General features: G+C 39.5%; 1 protein-coding gene across 1 annotated transcript; it reads left to right on the top strand.

Moving 5' to 3' along the window:
- Window positions 1-22,313: 22,313 nt before the first annotated feature.
- Window positions 22,314-25,552, top strand: LOC141604886 (pentatricopeptide repeat-containing protein At1g20230-like). Its single transcript, XM_074423438.1, has one exon. The coding sequence runs from the start codon at window positions 22,454-22,456 to the stop codon at window positions 25,478-25,480; it is 3,027 nt and encodes a 1,008-aa protein (XP_074279539.1). The 5' UTR covers window positions 22,314-22,453; the 3' UTR covers window positions 25,481-25,552.
- The last annotated feature ends 269 nt before the right edge of the window (window positions 25,553-25,821 follow it).

Genomic DNA, 25,821 nt, shown 5'->3' with positions numbered 1-25,821 from the left:
CATTTTAACACATTTTTCACGATAACCCGAGGATCGGCGAATGTTGGTTTGTGGCACACCGGCACCCCCAAATGTCTTCCGTTGGTACTCAAACTTTGCGTGGCCGCTTTATCTGACACGAGGAACTTTCTATGTGATTTCCGGAGAATTTTGTTACGGGACCCCGGAATCCCGAAAAACCATGTATTATACACTTCAATTTGAGCCGTTCGGAAGGTCGTACCAGACCCGGTTTCTTTTTCTCCCTGTTTTTCAATCACGCTTCCGAGCTCATTTTAGGAATTAACATGTTCGATATCAGCCTCAAATAACGAGCTTTTAACACATTTTAACACATTTTTCACGATAACCCGAGGATCGGCGAATGCTGGTTTTTGGCACACTGGCACCCCCAATTGTCTTCCGTTGGTTCTCAAACTTTGCATGGCCGCTTTATCTGACACGAGGAACTTTCTATGTGATTTCCGGAGAATTTTGTTCCGGGACCCCGGAATCCCAAAAAACCGTGTATTATACACTTTAATTTGAGCCGTTCGGAAGGTCGTACCGGACCCTGTTTCTTATTCGCCCAGTTTTTCAATCACGCGTCTGAGCTCATTTTAGGAATTAACATGTTCGATATCAGCCTCAAATAACGAGCTTTTAATACATTTTAACACATTTTTCACGATAACCCGATGATCGGCGAATGCTGGTTTGTGGCACACCGGCACCCCCAAATGTCTTCCGTTGGTACTCAAACTTTGCTTGGCCACTTTATCTGACACGAAGAACTTTCTATGTGATTTCCGGAGAATTTTGTTCCGGGACCCCGGAATCCCGAAAACCGTGTATTATACACTTCAATTTGAGCCGTTCGGAAGGTCGTACCGGACCCTATTTCTTTTTCTCCCTGTTTATCAATCACGCGTCCGAGCTCATTTCAGGAATTAACATGTTCGAATTCAGCCTCAAATAACGAGCTTTTAACACATTTTAACACATTTTGTACGATAACCCGAGGATCGGCGAATGCTAGTTTGTGGCACACCGGCACCCCCAAATGTCTTCCATTGGTACTCAAAATTTCCGTGGCCGCTTTATCTGACATGAGGAACTTTCTATGTGATTTCCGGAGAATTTTGTTCCGGGACCCCGGAATCTCGAAAAACCGTGTATTATACACTTCAATTTGAGTCGTTCGGTAGGTCGTACCGGACCCTGTTTCTTTTTCTCCCTGTTTATCAATCACGCGTCTGAGCTATTTCAGGAATTAACATGTTCGAATCCAGCCTCAAATAACGAGCTTTTAACACATTTTAACACATTTTTCACGATAACCCGAGGATCGGCGAATGTTGGTTTGTGGCATACCGGCTACCCCAAATGTCTTCCGTTGGTACTCAAACTTTGCTTGGCCGCTTTATCTGACACGAGGAACTTTCTATGTGATTTCCGGAGAATTTTGTTCCGGGACCCCGGAATCCCGAAAAACCATGTATTATACACTTCAATTTGAGCCGTTCGGAAGGTCGTACCAAACCCGGTTTCTTTTTCTCCCTGTTTTTCAATCACGCTTCCGAGCTCATTTTAGGAATTAACATGTTCGATATCAGCCTCAAATAACGAGCTTTTAACACATTTTAACACATTTTTCACGATAACCCGAGGATCGGCGAATGCTGGTTTTTGGCACACCGGCACCCCCAAATGTCTTCCGTTGGTTCTCAAACTTTGCATGGCCGCTTTATCTGACACGAGGAACTTTCTATGTGATTTCCGGAGAATTTTGTTCCGGGACTCCAGAATCCCGAAAAACTGTGTATTATACAATTAAATTTGAGCCGTTCGGAAGGTCGTACCGGACCCTGTTTCTTTTTCTCCCTGTTTTTCAATCACGCGTCCGAACTCATTTCAGGAATTAACATGTTCGATTTCAGCCTCAAATAACGATCTTTTAACACATTTTAACACATTTTTCACGATAACCCGAGGATCGGCGAATGCTGGTTTGTGGCACACCGGCACCCCTAAATGTCTTCCGTTGGTACTCAAACTTAGCTTGGCCGCTTAATCTGACACGAAGAACTTTCTATGTGATTTCAGGAGAATTTTGTTCCGGGCCCCCGGAATCCCGAAAACCGTGTATTATACACTTCAATTTGAGCCGTTCGGAAGGTCGTACCGAACGCTGTTTCTTTTTCTCCCTGTTTATCAATCACGCATCCGAGCTCATTTCAGGAATTAACATGTTCGAATTCAGCCTCAAATAACGAGCTTTTAACACATTTTAAAACATTTTTTACGATAACCCGAGGATCGGCGAATGCTAGTTTGTGGCACACCGGCACCCCCAAATGTCTTCCATTGGTACTCAAACTTTGCGTGGCCGCTTTATCTGACACGAAGAACTTTCTATGTGATTTCCGGAGAATTTTGTTCCGGGACCCCGGAATCCCGAAAAACCGTGTATTCTACAATTCAATTTGAGCCGTTCGGAAGGTCGTACCGGACCCTGTTTCTTTTTCTCCCTGTTTATCAATCACGCGTCCGAGCTCATTTCATGAATTAACATGTTCGAATTCAGCCTCAAATAACGAGCTTTTAACACATTTAAACACATTTTTTACGATAACCCGAGGATCGGCGAATGCTAGTTTGTGGCACACCGGCACCCCCAAATGTCTTTCGTTGCTACTAAAACTTTGCATGGCCGCTTTATCTGACACGGGGAACTTTCTATGTGATTTCTTGAAAATTTTGTTCCGGGACCCCGGAATCCCGAAAAACCGTGTATATTAATACACTTCAATTTGAGCCTTTCGGAAGGTCGTACCGGACCCTGTTTCTTTTTCTCCCTGTTTTTCAATCACGCGTCCGAGCTTATTTCAGGAATTAACATGTTCGATTTCAGCCTCAAATAACGAGTTTTTAACCCATTTTAACACATTTTTCACGATAACCCGCGGATCGGCGAATGCTGGTTTGTGGCACACCGGCACCCGTAAATGTCTTCCGTTGGTACTCAAACTTTGCGTGGCCGCTTTATCTTCTATGTGATTTCCGGAGAATTTTGTTCCGGGACCCCGGAATCCCGAAAAACCGTGTATTATATACTTCAATTTGAGCCGTTCGGAAGGTCGTACTAGACCATGTTTCTTTTTCTCCCTATTTTTCAATCACGCGTCCGAGCTCATTTCAGGAATTAACATGTTCGATATCAGCCTCAAATAACGAGTTTTTAACATATTTTAACACATTTCTCACGATAACCCGAGGATCGGCAAATGCTGAATTGTGGCACACCGGCACCCCCAAATGTCTTCCGTTGGTACTCAAACTTTGCGTGGCCGCTTTATCTGACACGAGGAACTTTCTATGTGATTTCCGGAAAATTTTGTTCCGGGACCCCGGAATCCCGAAAAACCGTGTATTATATACTTCAATTTGAGCCGTTCGGAATGTCGTACCAGACCGTGTTTCTTTTTCTCCCTGTTTTTCAATCACGCGTCTGAGCTCATTTCATGAATTAACAAGTTCGATATTAGCCTCAAATAACGAGCTTTTTACACATTTTAACACATTTTTCGCGATAACCCGAGGATCGACGAATGCTGGTTTGTGGCACACCGGCACCCTCAAATGTCTTCCGTTGGTACTCGAACTTTGCTTGGACGCTTTATCTGACACGAAGAACTTTCTATGTGATTTCCGGAGAATTTTGTTCCGGGACCCCGGAATCCCGAAAACCGTGTATTATACACTTCAATTTGAGCCGTGCGGAAAATCGTACCGGGCCCTGTTTCTTTTTCTCCCTGTTTATCAATCACGCGTCCAAGCTCATTTCAGGAATTAACATGTTCGAATTCAGCCTCAAATAACGAGCTTTTAACACATTTTGTACGATAACCCGAGGATCGGCGAATGCTAGTGTGTGGCACACCGGCACCCCCAAATGTCTTCCATTGGTACTTAAACTTTGCGTGGCCGCTTTATCTGACACGAGGAACTTTCTATGTAATTTCCGGAGAATTTTGTTCCGGGACCCCGGAATCCCGAAAAACCGTGTATTATACACTTCAATTTGAGACGTTCGGTTGGTCGTACCGGACCCTGTTTCTTTTTCTCCTTGTTTATCAATCACGCGTCCGAGCTCGTTTCAGGAATTATCATGTTCGAATTCAGCCTCAAATAACGAGCTTTTAACACATTTTAACACATTTTTTACGATAACCCTAGGATCGGCGAATGCTGGTTTGTGGCACACCGGCAACCCCAAATGTCTTTCGTTGGTACTAAAACTTTGCATGGCCGCTTTATCTGACACAAGGAACTTTCTATGTGATTTCCGGAGAATTTTATTCCGGGACCCCGGAATCTCGAAAAACCGTGTATTATACACTTCAATTTGAGCCGTTCGGTAGGTCGTACCGGACCCTAATTAGTTTTCTCCCTCTTTATCAATCACGCGTCTGAGCTCATTTCTGGAATTAACATGTTCGAATTCAGTCTCAAAAAACGAGCTTTTAACACATTTTTTTACGATAACCCGAGGATCGGCGAATGCTAGTTTGTGGCACACCGGCACCCCCAAATGTCTTCCGTTGGTACTCAAACTTTTTGTGGCCGCTTTAGCTAACATGAGTAACTTTCTATGTGATTTCCGGATAATTTTGTTCCGAGACTCCGGAATCTCGAAAAACCGTGTATTATACACTTCAATTTGAGCCGTTCGGAAGGTCGTACCAGACCCTGTTTCTTTTTCTCCCTTTTTTTCAATCACGCGTCCGAGCTCATTTCAGGAATTAACATGTTCGATATCAGCCTCAAATAACGAGCTTTTAACACATTTTAACACATTTTTCACGATAACCCGAGGATCGGCGAATGCTGGTTTGTGGCACACCGGCACCCCCAGATGTCTTCCCTTGGTACTCAAACTTTGTGTGGACGCTTTAGCTGACACAAGGAACTTTCTATGTGATTTCCGGATAATTTTGTTCCGAGACTCCGGAATCTCGAAAAACCGTGTATTATACACTTCAATTTGAGCCGTTCGGAAGGTCGTACCGGACCCTATTTCTTTTTCTCCCTATTTTTCAATCACGCTTCCAAGCTCATTTCAGGAATTAACATGTTCGAATTCAGCCTCAAATAACGAGCTTTTAACACATTTTAACACATTTTTTACGATAACCCTAGGATCGGCGAATGCTGGTTTGTGGCACACCGGCACCCCCAAATGTCTTCCGTTGGTACTCAAACTTTGCGTGGCCGCTTTATCTGACACGAGGAACTTTATATGTGATTTCCGGAGAATTTTGTTCCGGGACCCCGGAATCCCGAAAAACTGTGTATTAATATACTTCAATTTGAGCCGTACGGAAGGTCGTACCAGACCATGTTTCTTTTTCTCCCTGTTTTTCAATCACGCGTCTGAGCTCATTTCATGAATTAACAAGTTCGATATTAGCCTCAAATAACGAGCTTTTTACACATTTTAACACATTTTTCGCGATAACCCGAGGATCGACGAATGCTGGTTTGTGGCACACCGGCACCCCCAAATGTCTTCCGTTGGTACTCGAACTTTGCTTGGACGCTTTATCTGACACGAAGAACTTTCTATGTGGTTTCCGGAGAATTTTGTTCCGGGACCCCGGAATCCCGAAAACCGTGTATTATACACTTCAATTTGAGCCGTGCGGAAAATCGTACCGGACCCTGTTTCTTTTTCTCCCTGTTTATCAATCACGCGTCCAAGCTCATTTCAGGAATTAACATGTTCGAATTCAGCCTCAAATAACGAGCTTTTAACACATTTTGTACGATAACCCGAGGATCGGCGAATGCTAGTTTGTGGCACACCGGCACCCCCAAATGTCTTCCATTGGTACTTAAACTTTGCGTGGCCGCTTTATCTGACACGAGGAACTTTCTATGTAATTTCCGGAGAATTTTGTTCCGGGACCCCGGAATCCCGAAAAACCGTGTATTATACACTTCAATTTGAGTCGTTCGGTTGGTCGTACCGGACCCTGTTTCTTTTTCTCCTTGTTTATCAATCACGCGTCCGAGCTTATTTCAGGAATTAACATGTTCGAATTCAGCCTCAAATAACGAGCTTTTAACACATTTTAACACATTTTTCACGATAACCCAAGGATCGGCGAATGCTGGTTTGTGGAACACCGGCACCCCCAAATGTCTTTCGTTGGTACTCAAACTTTGCAAGGCCGCTTTATCTGACACGAGGAACTTTCTATGTGATTTCCGGAGAATTTTGTTCCGGGACCCCGGAATCCCGATAAACCGTGTATTATACAGTTCAATTTGAGCCGTTCGGAAGGTCGTACCGGACCCAGTTTCATTTTCACCCTATTTTTCAATCACGCGTCCGAGGTCGTTTCAGGAATTAACATGTTCGATTTCAGCCTCAAATAACGAGCTTTTAACACATTTTAACACATTTTTCCCGATAACCCGAGGATCGGCGAATGCTGGTTTGTGGCACACTGGCACCCCCAAATGTCTTCCGTTGGTACTCAAAATTTGCTTGGTCGCTTAATCTGACACGAAGAACTTTCTATGTGATTTCCGGAGAATTTTGTTCCGGGACCCCGGAATCCCGAAAAACCGTTTATTATACACTTCAATTTGTGCTTTATCACATACAAGGTTCCTCGGATCAGGTAAAGAGACCACATAAATTTGAGGAACAACGGAGGATATTTGGGGGGCGCAAGTTTGCGATAAACCAGTATTTTTCAAACTTCGGATAATCTTTAAAAATGGATTAATACTCGTTATTTAGCGCTGAAATCGAATAGGTTTACTCCTACAGTGACCTCAGACATGTGGTTGGAAAACCGGAAGAAAAAAACGTGGTCCGGTACGACCTCCCTAATGATCAAACTGTAGTGTATAATACACGATTTTAGAGATCGGGTAAATCAGCCACACAAAATAAAAGGAGCACTGAAGGACATTTGGGGGTGCCGGTATGCGATAAACCATCATTCGTCGATCCTCGAATAATCTTGAAAAATGGATTAATACTCGTTATTTGGCGCTGAAATCAAATAGGATTACTCTTGCAACAACCTCGGACATGCGGTTGAAAAATGGGGAGAAAACAAATGTGGTCCGGTACGACCTCCTGAACGGCTCAAACTGAAGTGCTTAATACATGGTTTCGAAATTTCAGGGATCCGGAACATAATTCTTTTGAAATCACAAAGAAGGTTACTCGGATCACGTAAAGCAACCACACAAAATTTGAGGAGCAACGAGGACATTTGTGGGTGCCGGTATATGATAAACCATTATTCGTCGAACCTCAAATAATCGTGAAAAATAAATTAATACTCGTTATTTGGGACTGATATCGAATAGGTTTACTCCAGCAATGACCTCGGACACGTGGTTGAAAAACCGGGACAAAAACAAACGTAATCCGATACAACCTCACGAACGGCTCAAACTGAAGTGTATAATACAAGGTTTTCGAGATTTCAGGGTCCCAGAACAAAATTCTTCGGAAATCACCCAGAAGGTTCCTTCGTTCAGGTAATGCAGCCACGCAGAATTTGAGGAGCAACGGGGGATATTTGGGGGTGTAAGTATGCCATAAGCTAGCGTTTATCGAACCTCGGATAATCTTCAAAAATGGATTACTACTCGTTATTTGGCGCTTCAATCAAATAGGTTTACTTCTGCAGTGACCTCGGACACGTGGTTGAAAAACCAGGAGAAAAACAAACGTGGTCCGATACGACCTCCCGAACGGCTCAAATTGAAGTGTATAATAAACCGTTTTCGAGATTCTAAGATCTAGGAACAAAATTCTTTGGAAATCACAAACAAGGTACCTCGGATCAGGTAAAGCGGCCACAGAAAATTTGAGGAGAAACGGAAGATATTTAAGATTTGGGAGTGCCGATATGCGATAAACTAGTATTCGTCGAACCTCTGATAATCTTGAAAAATGGATTAATACTCGTTATTTGGGGTTAAATCGAATAGGTATACTCCTGCAATGACCTCGGACACGTGGTTGAAAAACCGGGAGAAATAGAAACGTGTTTCGGTACGACCTCCCGAACGGCTCAAACTAAAGTGTATAACACACGGTTTTCGAGATTTCAAGGTCCCGGAACAAAATTCTTTTGAAATGATCACACATAAGGTTTCTCAGATCATGTAAAGCCGTAAAGCAGCCACACAAAATTTGAGGAGCAATGGAGGACATTTGGTGGTGGAGGAATGTTATAAACCAACATTCGTCGAACCTCGGATAATCTTGAAAAATAGGTTAATACTCGTTATTTGAGGCTGAAATTGAATAGGTTTACTCCGACAATGACCCCGGACAAGTGGTTGAAAAATCAAGAGAAAAAGAAACGTGGTTTTGTATAAACTCCCAAACGGCTCAAACTGAAGTGTATAATACACGGTTTTCGAGATTCTAGGATTCGGGAAAAAAATTCTTTGGAAATCACACACAAAGCTCCTCGGATCAGGTAAAGCGGCCACACACAATTTGAGGAACAATGGAGGATATTTTGGGGGGGGGTGCAAGTATACGATAAACCAGCATTTGTCGAACCTCGGATAATCTTGAAAAATAGATTAATACTCGTTATTTGGCGCTAAAATCGAATAGGTTTACTCCTACAGTGACCTTGAACACGTGGTTGAGAAACCGGGAAAAAAAACAAACGTGGTCCGGTACAACCTCCAGAACGGATCAAACTGATGTGTATAATACACGGTTTCGAGATTTCATGGTCCCGGAAACAAATTCTTTTGAAATCACACGAAAAGTAACTCAGATCAGGTAAAGCAACCACACAAAATTTGAGCAGCAACATAGGCCATTTGGAGGTGCCAGTACGTGATAAACCATCATTCGTCGAATCTCAAATAATCGTGAAAAGTGATTTAATACTCGTTATTTGAGGCTGAAATCAAATAGGTTTACTCCTGCAATGACCTTGAACACGTGGTTGAAAAACGTAGAGGAAAACAAAAGTGGTCATGTACGACCTCTCGAACGGCTCAAACTTAAGTGCATAATACACGGTTTTGAGATTTTAGGGTCCCGGAACAAAAATTTTCGAAAATCACACATAAGCTTCCTCGGATCAGATAAAGGAGCCACACAAAATTTCAGGAGCAACGGGGGATATTTGGGGTTGCAAGTATGCCATAAACCAACATTTATCGAACTTTGGATATTCTTGAAAAATGGATTAATACTCGTTATCTGGCGCTGAAATCGAATAGGTTTACTCCTGAAATGAACTCGGACATGTGGTTGAAAAACCGAGAGAAAAACAAACGTGGTCCGGTACGACCTCTCGAACGGCTCAAATTGAAGTGTATAATACGCGGCTTTCGAGATTTCAAGGTCCCAAAACAAAATTCTTTTTAAATCAAACACAAGGTTCCTCGGATCAGGCAAAGCAACCACACAAAATTTGAGGAGCAACAAGGGATATTTTTTGGTGCAACTATGCGATAAACTAGCATTTATCGAACCTCGGATAATCTTGAAAAATGGATTAATACTAGTTATTTGGCGCTGAAATCGAATAGGTTTACTCCTGAAATGAACTCGGACAGGTGGTTGAAAAACGAGAGAAAAACAAACGTGGTCCGGTACGACCTCTCGAACGGCTCAAACTGAAGTGTATAATACACAGTTTTCGAGATTTCAAGGTCCCGGAATAAAATTCTTTGGATGTCACACAAAAGGTTTTTCGGATCAGGTAAAGCAGCCACACAAAATTTGAGGAACAACGGAAGACATTTTTGGGTGCCAGTATACGATTAACCATTATTCTTCGAATCTCGAATAATCGAGCAAAATGAGTTAATACTCGTTATTTGGGGCTGAAATCTAATAGGTTTACACTTGCAATGACCTTAGACACGAGGTCCGATACGACCTCCAGAACGGATTAAACGGTAGTGTATAATACAAGGTTTTCGAGAATTCAGGGTCCTGGAAAATAATTCTTTAGAAATCCTACAGAAGGATCCTCGAAACAGGTGAAGCGGGCACACAAAATTTGAGGAGCAACGTAGGGCATTTAGGGGTGCAAGAATGCGATAAACCAACATTCGTCGAACCTCGGATAATCTTGAAAAAAAATTAATGCTCGTTATTTGGGGCTGAAATGTATATGTTTACTCTTGCAATGACGCCGAACATGTGGTTGAAAAACCGAGAGAAAAACAAACGTTGTTTGGTATGACCTCCCGAACGGCTCAAACTAAAGTGTATAAATACACGGTTTTCGAGATTCTAGGATCCAGGAAAAAAAATTCTTTGGAAATCACACAGAACGTTTCTCGGATCAGGTAAAGTAGCCACACAAAATTTAAGGAGCAATGGAGGACATTTGGTGGTGGAAGAATGTGATCGAACCTCGGATAATCTTGAAAAATAGATTAATACTCGTTATTTAGGGCTGAAATCGAATAGGTTTGCTCCTGCAATGACCCCGGACACGTGGTTGAAAAACCGAGAGAAAAAAAACGTGGTTTGGTACGACTTCCCAAACGGCTCACACTGAAGTGTATAATACACGGTTTTCGAGATTCTAGGTTCCAGGAATAAATTTTTTTGGAAATCACACAGAAGGTTCCTCGGATCAGGTTAAGCGGCCACACAGAATTTGAGGAACAAGAGAGGATATTTGGGGAGTGCAGATATGCGATAAACTAGCATTTGTCGAACCTTGAATAATCTTGAAAATTGGAATAATACTCGTTATTTGGCGCTGAAATCGAATAGGTTTACTGCTGCTGTGACCTCGGACAAGTGGTTGAAAAACCGGAACAAAAAAAACGTGGTCTGGTATGACCTCCCGAACGAATCAAACTAAAGTGTAGAATACCTTGTTTTTAGAGATTTCATGGTCATGGAATAAAATTATTTTGATATCAGATAGAAGGTTCCTCGGATCAGGTAAAGCAGCCAGACAAAATTTGAGGACCAACAGAGGACATTTGGGGGGTGTCGGTATTCGATAAACCATCATTCGTCGATCCTCCAATAATCTTGAAAAATGGATTAATACTCGTTATTTAGCGCTGAAATCAAATATGATTACTCCTACAATGACCTCGGACACGTGGTTGAGAAACCAGGAGAAAAAAACGTGGTCCAGTACGTTCTCCTGAATAACTCAAACTGAAGTGTATAATACACGGTTTCTAGATTTCAGGGTCCCCGAACAAAATTCTTTAGAAATCACACGTAAGGTTACTCGGATCAGGTAAAGCAGCTACACAAAATTTGAGGAGCAATGGAGGACATTTGTGGGTCCCGGTATACGATAAACCATCATTCGTTGAACCTCGAGTAATCGTGCAAAATGAAGTAATAGTCGTTATTTGGGGCTGAAATGGAATAGGTTTACTCATGCAATGACCTCAGAGTTATGGTTGAAAGACCGGGAGAAAAACAAACGTGGTCTGGTAGGACCTCCCAAACGGCTCAAATACACGGTTTTCGAGATTTCAGGGTCCCGAAACAAAATTCTTCTGAAATCACAAAGATGGTTCCTCAGATAAGGTAAAGCAGCCACACAAAATTTAAGGAGCAACAGAGGATATTTGGGGGTGCCGATATGCGATAAACCATCATTCGTAAAAAAAGGATTTAGACTCCTTATTTGGGGCTGAAATCAAATAGGTTTACTCCTGTAATGACCTCAGACACGTGGTCGAAAAAACGGGAGCAAAACAAACGTGATCCGATACGACCTCCCGAACTACTCAAACTGTAGTGTATAATAATACATGGTTTTAGGGATTCAAAGGTCCCAGAACAAAATTTTCCGGAAATCACATGGAAGGTTACTCGTATTAGGTAAAACAGCCACACAAAATTTGAGTAGCAACAGAGGACATTTGAGGGTACCGGTATGTGATAAACCATTATTCATTGAAACTCGAATAATCGTGAAAAAAGAATTAGTACTCGTTATTTGGGGCTGAAATTAAATAGGTTTACTCTTGCAATGGCCTCGGACATGTGGTTGAAAAACCGAGAGAAAAACAAACGTGGTCTGGTACTAGCTCCCGAACGGATCAAACTATAGTGTATAATACACGGTTTTAGAGATTTCATGGTCCCAGAATAAAATTCTTTTGATATGAGGCATAAGGTTCCCCGGATCATGTAAATCAGCCACACAAAATTTGAGGAGCAACGAAGGACATTTGGGGGTGTCGGTATGCGATAAACCATCATTCGTAGATCCTTGAATAATCTTGAAAAATGGATTAATACTCGTTATTTGACACTGAAATCAAATAGGATTACTCCTGCAATGACCCCAGACACGTGGTTGAAAAACCGGGTAAAAAACAAACGTGGTCCGGTATAACTTCCTGAATGGCTAAAACTGAAGTGTAATACACGGTTTCGAAATTTCAGGGTCCCGCAACAAAATTCTTTGAAATCACACAGAAGGTTCTTCGGAGCAGGTAAGGCAGCCGCATAAAATTTGAGGAGCAACGGAGGATATTTGGGGGGTGCAAGTATGCGATAAACCAGCATTTTTCGAACCTCGGATATCTTGAAAAATGGATTAATACTCGTTATTTGGGCTGAAATCAAGTAGGTTTACTCCTCTAATGACCTCGGACAAGTGGTTGAGAAAATGGGCGAAAAACAAACGTGATCCGATACGACCTCCTGAACTACTCAAACTGAAGTGTATAATAATACATGGTTTTAGAGATTCAAAGGTCCCAGAACAAAATTTTCCGGAAATCACTCGGAAGGTTACTTGTATCAGGTAAAACCGCCACACAAAATTTAAGTAGCGACGGAGGACATTTGAGGGTACCGGTATGTGATAAACCATCATTCATCGAACCACGAATAATCGTGAAAAAATAATTAGTACTCGTTATTTGGGGCTGAAATCGAATAAGTTGACTCTTGCAATGGCCTCGGACATGTGGTTGAAAAACCGAGAGAAAAACAAACGTGGTCCGGTACGACCTCCCGAACGGATCAAATTGTAGTGTATAATACACGGTTTTAGAGATTTCATGGTCTCGGAATAAAATTCTTTTGATTTTAGGAAGAAGGTTCCTTGGATCAGGTAAATCGGCCACACAAAATTTGAGGAGCAACGAAGGACATTTGGGAGTGCAGGTATGCGATAAACCATCATTCGTTGATCCTTGAATAATCTTGAAAAATGGATTAATACTCGTTATTTGGCGCTGAAATTAAATAGGATTACTCCTGCAATGACCCCGGACACGTGGTTTAAAAATCGAGAGAAAAACAAACGTGGTTTGGTACGACCTCCCGAACGGCTCAAACTAAAGTGTATAATACACGGTTTTCGAGATTTTAGGGTCCCAGAACAAAGTACTCTGGAAATCAGACAGAAGGTTCCTCTGATTAGGTAAAGCGGCCACACAAAATTTGAGCAGCAGCTGAGGATATTTGGGAGGTGCAAGTATGCGATAAACCAGCATTTGTCGAATCTCGGATAATCTTGAAAAATGGATTAATACTCGTTATTTGGCGCTGAAATCGAATAGGTTTACTCATGCAATGACTTCGGACACGTGATTAAAAAACCGGGAGAAAAACAATCGTGGTTCGCTACGACCTCTCAAACGGCTCAAACTGAAGTGTATAATACACGGTTTTCAAGATTTTAGGGTACGGGAACAAAGTTCTTTGGAAATCACACATAAGGTTCCGCGGATCAGGTAAAGCGGTCACACAAAATTTGAGAAGCAACAGAGGTTATTTGGGGGTGCAAGTATGCGATAAAACAGCATTTTTCGAACCTCGGATAATCTTGAAATATGGATTAATACTCGTTATTTGGCGCTGAAATCGAATAAATTTACTCCTGCAATGACCTCGGTCACGTGGTTGAAAAATCGGAAGAAAAAAACGTGGTCTTGTACGACCTCCAGAACTAATCAAACTGAAGTGTATAATACACGGTTTTCGAGATTTTTGGGTCCTGGAAACATATTCGGTTGATATCAGACAGAAGGTTCCTCGGATCAGGTATTGTAGCCACAAAATTTGAGGAGAAACAGAGGACATTTAGAGGTGCCGGTATGCGATAAACCATCATTCGTCGATTCTCGAATAATCTTGAAAAATGGATTAATACTCTTTATTTGGCGCTGAAATTAAATAGGATTACTCCTGCAATGACCTCGGACACGTGGTTGAAAAACCGGGAGAAAAACAAACGTGGTCCGGTACGATCGTCTCAACGTCTCAAACTGAAGTGTATAATACACGGTTTTCGAGATTTCATGGTTCCGGATAAAATTCTTTTGATATCACAAAGAAGGTTCCTCGGATCAGGTAAAGCAGTCACACAAAATTTGAGGAGCAACGGAGGACATTTGAGGGTGCCGGTATGCGATAAACCATCATTCGTCGAATCTCGAATAATCGTGAAAAATGAATTAATACTCGTTATTTGAGGCTGAAATCGAATAGGTTTACTTTTGCAATGACCTTAGACACGTGGTTGAAAAACCTGGAGAAAAACAAACGTGGACCGGTACGACCTCCTGAACGGTTCAAACTGAAGTATATAATACACGGTTTTCGAGATTCTAGGATCCCGGAACAAAATTCTTTGGAAATCACAAACAAGGTTCCTCGGATCTGGTAACGTAGCCACACAAATCTTGAGGAGCTACGGAGGGAATTTGGTGGTGCGAGATTGCGATAAACCTGCATTCGTCGAATCTCGGATAATCTTGAAAAATAGATTTTAATACTCGTTATTCGGGGCTGAAACCGAATAGGTTTACTCTTCGAATGACCTCAAACACGTGGTTGAAAAACTAAGAAAAAAACAAACGTGGTCGGGTACGACCTTCCGATCGGATCAAACGAAAGTGTATAATACACAGTTTTCGAGAATCCAGGGTCCCGGAAAAAAATTCTTTGGAAATCACACAGAAGGATCCTCGAAACAGGTAAAGCGGGCAAATAAAATTTGAGGAGCAACGGAGGGCATTTAGGAGTGCAAGTACGTGATAAAGTAGCATTCGTCGAATCTCATAATCTTGAAAAATGGACTAATAATCGTTATTTGGCACTTAAATCGAATAGGTTTACTACTGCAATGACCTTGGGCACGTGGTTGAAAACCGGGAGAAAAACAAACGTGGTCCGGTACGACTTCTCGAACGGCTCAAACTGAAGTGTATATTATACGGTTTTCGAGAGTTCAGGGTGCCGGAACAAAATTCTTTAAAAACTAGTTTTTGAACCCGTGCACTGCACGGGTGAAAACAGAAGGTATTATTAAAATAACAACTTACATATTTTTTGGATTTAGTAAATTATTAGATTTTAGAAAATTTCACTTTGTCTATTACCCATACACTTTTGATACTATGGTTTTTTTTAGTCCATATTCTATGATTTTTTTCTCAACTTTTGACAAGTTATTGGCAAGTAGTCAAAGTAAGTGGCTCAGGTAACTTAGACTTGTCAAAATTTAGTTGATCCAAATAACCCTACCCGACACCAAAATTCACGACCAAAGCTTGATCTGAACCCGAATTGTGTAAAACAATGGATAAGTAACTCCTTACATGAAACTCCCTTTGTCTCGCTCATTTGTTTGCTTATTCCTTTGTGGGTTGTCTCAATCAATTGTGTGCCTTTATATTTTAGGAATGTCTTTGATAAGCAATTTGATACTCCACACTCAATTAGATTCACTTGTTATTTAATAATTGAACCCCTCCTCCTTTCTTGGCATTTGTGTCCAGACCAAAAGCAAACGAATGATCGGGACGAAAGGACTCAAGGGAGTATGAAACTTCATATTTTATTTACCCAATAGTTATTACACAAACTGAAACTATTGCAATGCGACACATGTTATTTTCCTACCCCGTTGACGTATCAATGTTTATGTTCTCATACGCATTTAAGTAAAGATGTATAAAATGGTTTTCCTACCCCATTGGCATATCAATGTTTACGTTCTAAATTCTAATACCCCGTCTTAAACTTAAAACGGATCAAATAAAACACATAGGAAAAAAGCATAATATCTAGGGATTAATAATAAGCTTGTCCGATCCATCCAAGTACAGTGTTATTTAACCCCATCTTAAGAAATACCAACTATGCATTTATAATGTGAAGTATCAAAATGGTGATAAATACAACCATAACCGTTGTGAATTTATACGTCATTGGTTAGTATTGTATTGTTACCTGTGTAAAATTATATGGTAGATATATATTTGTAAATCAACCTTAATTAGAGTAACTGCAAGTTAAAAGAAGTACTGTAAAGAGTAGATTAGAGCGCACAAAAAAGATGAATCAAAGGATGATTTATTTAATATATCAATTTATACGAATTCAATATTAACCTCTATCTAACTCGTCTCTAATAAATTGTTCAATCAATCTGTGTTAGTTACATTTCTTGAAAGATACTTTCTTCGTCCAATTCATTTATTTTTATACCTTTGATTAAAAAACGCCTCACAAAGAATATCAAAGATAAACAAATGATTTTGACGGAGGGAGTAATATGGAGTACTCATGTCCAATATACTCATTGGAATATTAATGGGAAAGGAATCCTTTTTTGACGTTAATGAGGATAATCACAATTGGAATAATCATAATCGAAATCATTTTGAATGAATTTGGCCAAATTAATATGTTAATTTTCTAATTGGAAAGGAATCCCTTTTTTTCTTAATTTTGTGGGAGATGCTGTTTTTTGAAGTTATTGAGGATAGTATTCAAATTACAGCTGCCAAATTTAACGGAAATCACACTATTGTTATTTGATGTAAATTTACAATTCTTAACAATACAGTTTGGCAAATATAATATATGATTATGATAATATATGGTAATAATATTTCAATATATAGTCTTTCACCTGGTTATGACACATGGCATTCAATACGAAGTATATATCAAGATGTCCTACTATAAAAAAACATTTGGAGTTGTTTATGGTAAAAAAAAAAGTAACATTAATGTAAGATAGCAATAACACTATCGAGTACAAATTAACAATTTAACATAGATAATATCTTTCCTATTATCTTATTCTATCTAATATTCTCTAATATTTGAAGGATAAATATAAAACTATAAAAAGGGAAGAAGCGAAAAAACGCAACTAAATAAAACAATCAATGACAAATTGAAAATGAACAATATGATAAACAAAAAAAAAACAAAATTAATTGAAGGAATATTTCAATACTATTTCGTATAATTGAAGGAATATATCAATACTATTCGTATAATCGATTTGATTTGGGCGAGATTTCTGGCGAACTGAAATAGGGAATTTTTGTGATATTTTTCCTATAATCTTTCAACTAATTAAGGTTGCTAAAATCTTTTTCCTATAATCTTTCTAAAAAATGATTTTCGGTGTATCAGAGTAGGGCGAGATTTTTGGAGTTAAATTCGGCATTTTTTGTGTAATAATCGATTGGGCGAGAGTTTTGGCGAACTGAAATTGACAAAATTTGTGATATTTTTCCTATAATCTTTCTAACTAATTAAGGGTACAATCAATAATTAAAAATTCGGTAACAAAGAAAATCGTTTTCCTATAATCTTTCTATGAAAATGATTTCCAGTGTATCAAAGTAGGGCGAGATTTTTGGAGTTAAATTCGGCATTTTTTGTGTGCTTATATGGAATCATATATCATATATTATCTTTCAATCAGTTTTATACTTCGTAACAAATATAATATTTTTCCTATAATCTTTGTATCATAATATAATACGGAGTATATTTTTTGATACTTTTGGGCAACTTCTACTGAATATATTTCCTTTAAAATTGCGTAAATATCTCCTAATAAGATTATACCGAAAATATGTTAAAGAATATGTTAAAAAATCAGCAACTTCCAGTTTTTTTAGCAATGTTTACGTGATTGCTTTATATATTCTTATTTTTATTTTTTTAAATAAAGTGGAGAGTGACACGTGGCATCTAAAGGGGCAGTGACACATGGCAATCAAAGGGGTTGACGGTTATTGCTTTAATATTATATATGATCACACAGAAGGTTTCTCAATCAAAGGGGTTGACGGTTATTGCTTTAATATTATATATGATCACACAGAAGGTTTCTCAGATCAGTAAAAGCAGCCATACAAAATTTGAGGAGCAACGGAGGATATTTAAGGGTGCCGGTCATCTCAATTTTCTACTTCCCCGATTTTCGGGTCAAGAATTAAAAAGAAAAGAAAAAGAGGCATTGAGCTTAGAAACAAAATACGAGTCAGGATGGAATCTGAAGCAACATGCCCAGATTATCCCTCTTTTATGGATTACCTCCATAATGAACCCTTAAAAACACCATTAATGAACATGGAAATCAAGCATTCAACTTCCTTATCCTTCTGGTTTTATATGGAATATTTCCTCTTTCGCCCTTTATTTGCTCTTCTTTTCGTTCTCTTCGTCCTTGCTGCAGGTATGTTTTCACCACTTTATGATATGATCATACTTTTTACATGAATTTTTGTTCATTTAAGTGTTTAATCATAAATTCAATCATGAAATATTGAATCTTTCATTGGTGGGTATTTGCCTTATCTCTTGATTTTGATGATTGTTAAGTTATATCTGCAAATTTTGGGTATGATCATTACTTTTTTAATTACCCCAACACTTTGATGCCATTCGGCGACGTAATTTTCATCTTGGGTCATTCGGAAATAGTATGTTTGTGTTGCTAACACATGGTAAGACTGCGTACATCTGACCCCCTCGCGGCCTTACCCTGCAATTTACAGGAGTCGGGAGCCATTAAGGCACCTGGGTAATGATGATCATGTAAGTGATTAATCAACAGTTTTTTCATCAAAAATTGAATCTTTTGTTGATGGGTATTTGCCTTATCTTTCGATTTTGATGATTGTTGAGTTATAATCCCTCCGTCCCGGTCAATTGTTGTTCTTTGGTTTTGGCACAAAGACCAAGGAAAGAGAAAGGGGCAAATTACCAAATGACAAGTGGAACAAATTGTGTGTGAATGATCAAATTGTTCATCCAGTTCATTCTTAAAATAGAAAGGACAATAACTCACTGAGACACACCAATATGGAAAAGGATAACAAATGACCGGGACAGAGGGAGTATAAGCCAATTGTGGCTTTTGATGTATGTTATTCAACTAGAGTTTGCTAATTGTAAGTTTTATACGCGATTTTGAGTGTTTTTAAGTCATGGGTATCTTTCATATGCTCCTAAATTTAGCTTATTGTTGATTTATATCATTTGGAAACGGTTTCTTTTTTCAATTGTGCTGCTAATTCGAGTACTGGGGATATATTATTGTTGTTGTAGATTTAATCATCAAAGTTGGAGTCCTTTTAGATTATGGCCAGCTGACCAACTTTCTTATTCTTGTACATTGTGCTTAGTGTAAATTTCTGATGGAAGTTTGCGTCTTTTATCACTATGCGTAGTTGAAATCGTCTTTTATTATGTTGATTGTGAGCCTCATCAGCAAGTTTTAAGTTAGCGTATATTTGAAATTGATATTGGTTTGATTGTAGCATGGTGGGTGGCGTGGAAAACAGTATTGGTACATGTTCCACTAATGCAAGAAATCTTTGGATTGCGTAAAAAACCTCCCAAGCCTGCACCTCCGGAACGTCGATATACCAAATATTACAACTCTCTTAAGGGTGCTCGTAGCTCTGCTCCTTCTCCATCTTGATGGTATATTTGCCTTTTGTTTCCCTTACTCATGTTTTTTCCATTAATAATATTTTAACTCTTTGAATTGCTGCTTAAAGTGATATGACCCTTGTTTAGGGTGAAGATCGCTCCTATCATCGTGTATTTGTGTGTCATTTTGTCTCCCAGATATTAATAAGATATCATATATTCTTTGCCTTTCTTGACCCATGTATGTGAATTTTGGACCTCAAGAATCAATTGTACTTGATCAGCTCATGTATGGTTACGTAGGATGTTCCGGACTTTCTTCTTTGTCTTAATTGGATTATAGGTGGTTAGAGACGAGGATTTTGCTAGGGTTGAAAGTTTGCCTTCGCTGATGATAAATTGTGTTTTTTTATCAGTGCCTAGGATTTTTGAGCTCAATATTTTCCAAGAACCATTCTATTTTGACACTTTATCATGTGAGTCGTGCTTGTTGGCGTCATTAACTCCTTTGGTGAATGTTGAGGTTTTGAGGATGGGGTCATTTGCCACATACTTCGAATCTTTTGAAAAAACCGATCTTCTTAAACCAATGTAGATTCTTAATTTCTTATAGAACCATCTCCTGTAATTGACCTGTTTTTTGGGCTAAAGAGTAATAACGGCAATTTAGACTCTTTAGAGGTCATGAGTAACATTTTTTTATGAGTTTACCCCCTACTAAATGACTGACCTATCTCCTAGAAGTACCGTGATCTTTATTTTGCTATGCACTTGACTTTAAACTTTTGAGCTTAAAACTTGATCCAGATCAAGTGTCAACCATCCGCTCTTTGATATTGTTGTTAATTCTTTACTGTCCTTCACACGACTCTTGCCATGAATATTCAAGCAAATTTATAATACATCTAAAGAAGATGAACAAGAGGGAAAAGTCTTGGAATCGAACTGATGTTAGAATATTTGATATTGCAGTTTTGCTGTGAAAGCGCTCAAGTTTCCGAAATTCAAATCAACGAGCTTGGTGTTGGCAGGACCGACTAAATAGAATGTTTCTGATTGTGAAGCTTTTTGCTAGAGCATGCCAAGTGGGAAGATGATTGTTGTACTTGTACATGTGAGGTAGTGAAACCAGGCCAATTGTAAACTAATCCCTCCGTTTCAATCATTTGCTTACATTGATTAAAATACTTCTCACAAAGAATGTACTGTATAGTATTGAGGAGGTTTGAGTGAGTAAGCATTCTTCTGTGATTTGATACAGTATGTCATTTGCTGGCTTGCTGCTTGGCTCCTTGGCATATTCTTCTCCTCGTTTCTTTTTAAACATGTTTCTTGCTTACAAGGGAAACTCGGTTGGATGTATGACACTACAGAACACGGATATGTGTCAATGTGTCGTATGTGGTGGCTATTTCGAAATTCTTATGTTTTTGGCTAAACATCCAAGCATCTCTTTACCTTCAGCCGATACAGGTGCCCATGGCAGGGCTCCTTACCGGCATCTGAGGAACTAAAGAGAGATTCTTTTTATCAATCAAAAGCCCAAACGGCCATTAACCCCGCCTCCATGAAGCATTGAGCGATTATGGAGCGATCGATTGTTGGACAAGTCCATGCATCAATGGGCGGGTTGATGAGTTCGTAGGTTGGCTAATATGTAACTGGGTGGGTTAGTGAGTGCATTAATGAATCAACCAACGTACCCAGTTAACGGCCGGTAATCAACAAGGTCATATTAAAGAGTAAAGACTGACCATGTTCTCTTAGGCTGAAAATAGTTGAACAAAACTGAATTGAGTTGAATTGAGGTAAATTGAGGTAAATTGAACTGAATGAAAGCTTATATTATAGGGAAAAGTTGAGTAGAGTTGAGCAGAAGTGAAGTGAAATGAAATAAACTCTGAATTGAACTAAAGAGAAGTGAATTGAATTGAAATAAGCTGAATTTAACGAAAGTGCGTTGTAAGTGAATGTGAATCGGAATTTAGTTGAAAAGAACATTGTCTATGTTAGAATTTCAAAGAAGAATATCTCTTAGAATAGAGAAATTCAATATCCAAAAAAAAAAAAAATGTAAATTGAATCAACTAAAAACGAAAAGGATATGTTACCAAATGACTAGTTTGAACCAAATCCTCTATAATATCACACAACCAAGTCCAAAATGACGGAATTGTGGAACTGAAAAATGATCCGACTCCATATAACCTGACCAAAAAGGAGGACAACTAGACATGTACCCAAGAGAAGGATGCTATGGACCTTCTCCTTCCCACCTTCTCTTCTACCTTCTCCATTTTTCTCTCACAATTGATTAATTTAATATATACGGTGTGGGGTCGAAAAGCAAGTGAACAAAGCAAAAGAAACGATATTTTAATCGGTTGTGAGAGGAAAAGGTAGAAAAGAGAAGGTAGATAGTAATTCTTGTACCCAAAAAGGGCTCCGTTGAGTACTAACCAACTGAATCGACCTGAATCAAAAACGACGCTTTCGGCGGTCACATTGACCCAATGGACCCCGAAAAATGGCTCGATACGAAACTAAACCGGACGGACCGCCTCGACCCGACCCATTTTACGTGTCTCTACCTTGAACATGAACCAACAAAAAACGACAAGGACGAAGGTTTGTCGGGATGCAAAATCCCCTGCAAAAAATGGAGAGATAAACTCTCAAACTCCTCTGCTTCCAACCAAAAATCTATGGCCTTAACACTTCAAATTCTTCCTTAATTTTAACCCTAAATTTCTCTGTAAAATGTTCTTTACTGGATTATATCCTACCACTCCACTATACTACACTCCTAACCTTATCTTTTCACCATCATCATCTTTCAAAATTGAAGCAACATCTGCTGAAAAAACCATTCTTAATGATTTATCACGTCAAAATTACAAGTACCCAGAAGGCAAATTAATCTCAAAACATCAAATTAATAATGGGTTTCATAATTTGAGTTATAATAGTACAGAAAATGTGATAATTGAATGTATTAATGTGTTAGACAAAATTAGTAAAAATGGTGTGTCTGATTGTTGTTGTTCTTCTGTTTGTAGACAGGTGCATGGGAAGGTTGTTAAATTGGGTGGTTTAGATAGTAATGTTGTTGGGAATAAGTTGGTGGTGTGTTATGCGGCGAAAGCGGGTTTTTTGGATGATGCACGTAAGGTGTTTGATGAAATTCCTAAGAGAGAAGTGTCAGGTTTTGCGGCTTTGATTAGTGGGTTGTGTAAAGTGGAGAAGTGGGTTGATGTTTTTTCGGTGTTGGGGATGATGGTGAATGATAGGATGTTGCCTGATAGGTTTCTTGTACCGAGGATATTAAAAGCTTGTTCTGCAATGGAGGTGGGGAGAGTAGGTAGAATGGTTCATGGATTTGTGTTGAGAAGAGGGATGGAGAAGGATGTTTTCCTTGGGAATGCTCTTATTGATATGTATGCGAATTGTGGGGATTTGAGGTCGTCGAGGACTGTTTTTGATACTATGAGTGAAAGAGACGTGGTGTCGTGGACTGCGCTTATTGTAGCTTATATGGATCATGGTCTGGTTGATGAGGCAGTAGGTACATTTCGTAGGATGGAGTCAGACGGTGAGCAGGGTGATTTGATTTCTTGGAATGCACTCGTCTTTGGCTTTGCGCATAACGGGGAGATAGAATTGGCTTTAGGAACTGTAGAGGAGATGCAAGAAAAAGGGTTGAAGGCATATGTGAATACTTGGAATGGAATAATCTCGGGTTGCTCTCATAATGGATATTATGAAGATGCTATAGATTCGTATGTTAAGATGTTTTCGAGTTCATTAACCCCAAATACTGTGACAGTCGTCAGTATTTTACCCGCTTGTTCTGGCTTAGAGGATTTAGAATTAGGGCAAGTGATTCATGGACATGCTATCAAATTCGGCCTCTGTGGAAACACTCACATAGATGGGTCATTAATTGGAATGTACTGGAAATGCCATAGGATTGACTCTGCCGAAAGCATTTTCTGTAGGCTGAAGGACAAAAATTCTGCCATATGCAATGAGATGATTGCAGCTTATACGAGTGAGGGAAATGTCGAAGCTGCTCTAGAACTATTTCATTCCATGAAAGCTGTCGGTCCAAAGCCGGATGAGATAACTTATAACACAATACTTGCTGCTTACATTAGAGATGACAAAAAGAGTGAGACGTATGAATTGTTGTCTGAAATGTTGGAAACGGGTTTGCATCCAAATGTTGTTACATTCAATATTATAATATCTGGCTATCAGCAATCTGGTCATAACATTGAAGCTCTGAGTTTTTTCCAGGCCATGCAATCTCCTAACAGTGGTAGTGTCCAATCTTTGTTGATGAGAAAGTCAATTCAACCAAATTCCGTTACTGTAACAAGTGCACTTGCGGCTTGTGCTGATTTAGGGTCATTAGGTCATGGCAAGGAACTACATGGTTATGTTCTGAGAAATGGGCTTGAGTCTAGTTGTTTTGTTTCAGGCGCAATGGTTGATATGTACTCAAAATGCTACGAGATAGATTCAGCTACTGAAGTTTTCTGGAGAACAAAGGATAAGAATACGGTAATGTGGAACACCTTAATTGCGGGTTACACCAACACAAGGGGTGTATTTGAGGCATTTGGTCTATTTCAAAAAATGCTTGAAGAAAGGTTTGAACCTAGTTCGGTAACATTCAACATTCTTTTATCGGCCTGTGGAGAAGTTGGAGCCCTTAGATTAGGAAGAGAAATACACGGGTACCTTTTAAAGGGTCTTTTAGATGATTCTAGTAAGTTGTTCCTTAAGAGTGCCCTAATAGACATGTATGCTAAATGTGGCAGCATACCTGAAGCCAAACGGGTATTCGACTTGGAAACTTTCAAAGACAATGCAGTATGGAATGCTATGATCTTGTCCTTTTCAGCGCATGGGATGACCAAAAATGCCTTCGCTCTTTTTGAACAAATGGAAACGTCAGAAATCGTTCCAGATGGTAAAACTTTTACTGCACTTCTTTCAGCTTGTGCTCGTGATGGTTTGATATCAGAAGGTCGAAAGTATTTTACCCTAATGAGTAGTAATTTTGGGATTAGCCCTAGTTTGGAGCATTATACTTGTATGGTTGCTATAATGGGAACTGTCGGCTTGCTCGATGAGGCTTTGGAACTCATCAGGCAAATGCCCTTTAACCCTGACGCTTGCATTTGGTTCACTCTTCTTCGCTCATGCAAAACTCACGCGAACCCAGAGATAGCAGAGCAAGCTGCAAGAGCCCTTTTTGAACTTGAACCCGAAAATCCTTCCATTTACATTCTTCTGTCCAATATATATGGATCTTCAGGCTTATGGGATGCTTCAAAGGTTTCGAGGAAATTTGTCAATAATATGAAGTCATTGACAGTGAAAGAGTGCAGTTATATCAGTATAGGCTCTACACTACATTCATTCGAGAGAGGAAGGGTTTCTTCACCATTGTTGGACATAGCCATGGATACGTGGCATAAATTGGCCGAGGAAATGAAGATTGCAGGGCATTCCGTGCAGAATCCGATTCTTGGTAGCGAGGACGACTTAGATCCATGTTCATGTTCTCACACAGAAAAGCTGGCTATAAGTCTTGGGATTGTCTCTTCGAGCAATTCACAGCCGATTAGAGTGTCGAAAAATCTTAGAATGTGTTTCGATTGCCATACATCAGCTAAGCTCATATCGAAGATTGTCGGTAGGGAAATTTTTGTAAAAGATGTCAGTTTCTTTCATCATATGAAGAATGGGACTTGTAGTTGCCAGGATAGATGGTGATCGAAATTATGTAAAGATTTGTAGTGTGCATTGTTTCGAAAAGTTCTGTAAATTATTTACACCCCTTTCATCTGTTTTAGGTTGTAAGATAAAATTACAGGATAGGTAAATTAGTAAATACAGATACAGTTCACTATGCATGCAAAAATAAATTATAGCAAGTTCAGTAAACATCAATGAAGATTGATGTGGGCTGTCACAGATCCCTCCTAAAATGGATTTTTTTGGGTGACTTCTAAAAATGTCAAACATGAGTATTTGTAGTGTCGAGCAAGAACGTATTTTCCGACTCATTTTTGTGTCACATCTTGTGTTTCATCATCGTCTTTATGTAAAATATG

The sequence above is a fragment of the Silene latifolia genome, chromosome 10 (assembly GCF_048544455.1).
Source record: "Silene latifolia isolate original U9 population chromosome 10, ASM4854445v1, whole genome shotgun sequence".
Classification (NCBI taxonomy): Eukaryota; Viridiplantae; Streptophyta; class Magnoliopsida; order Caryophyllales; family Caryophyllaceae; genus Silene; species Silene latifolia.
Note: the sequence above shows the minus strand (reverse complement) of the source record. Positions and strands in the feature narration are given on the sequence as shown.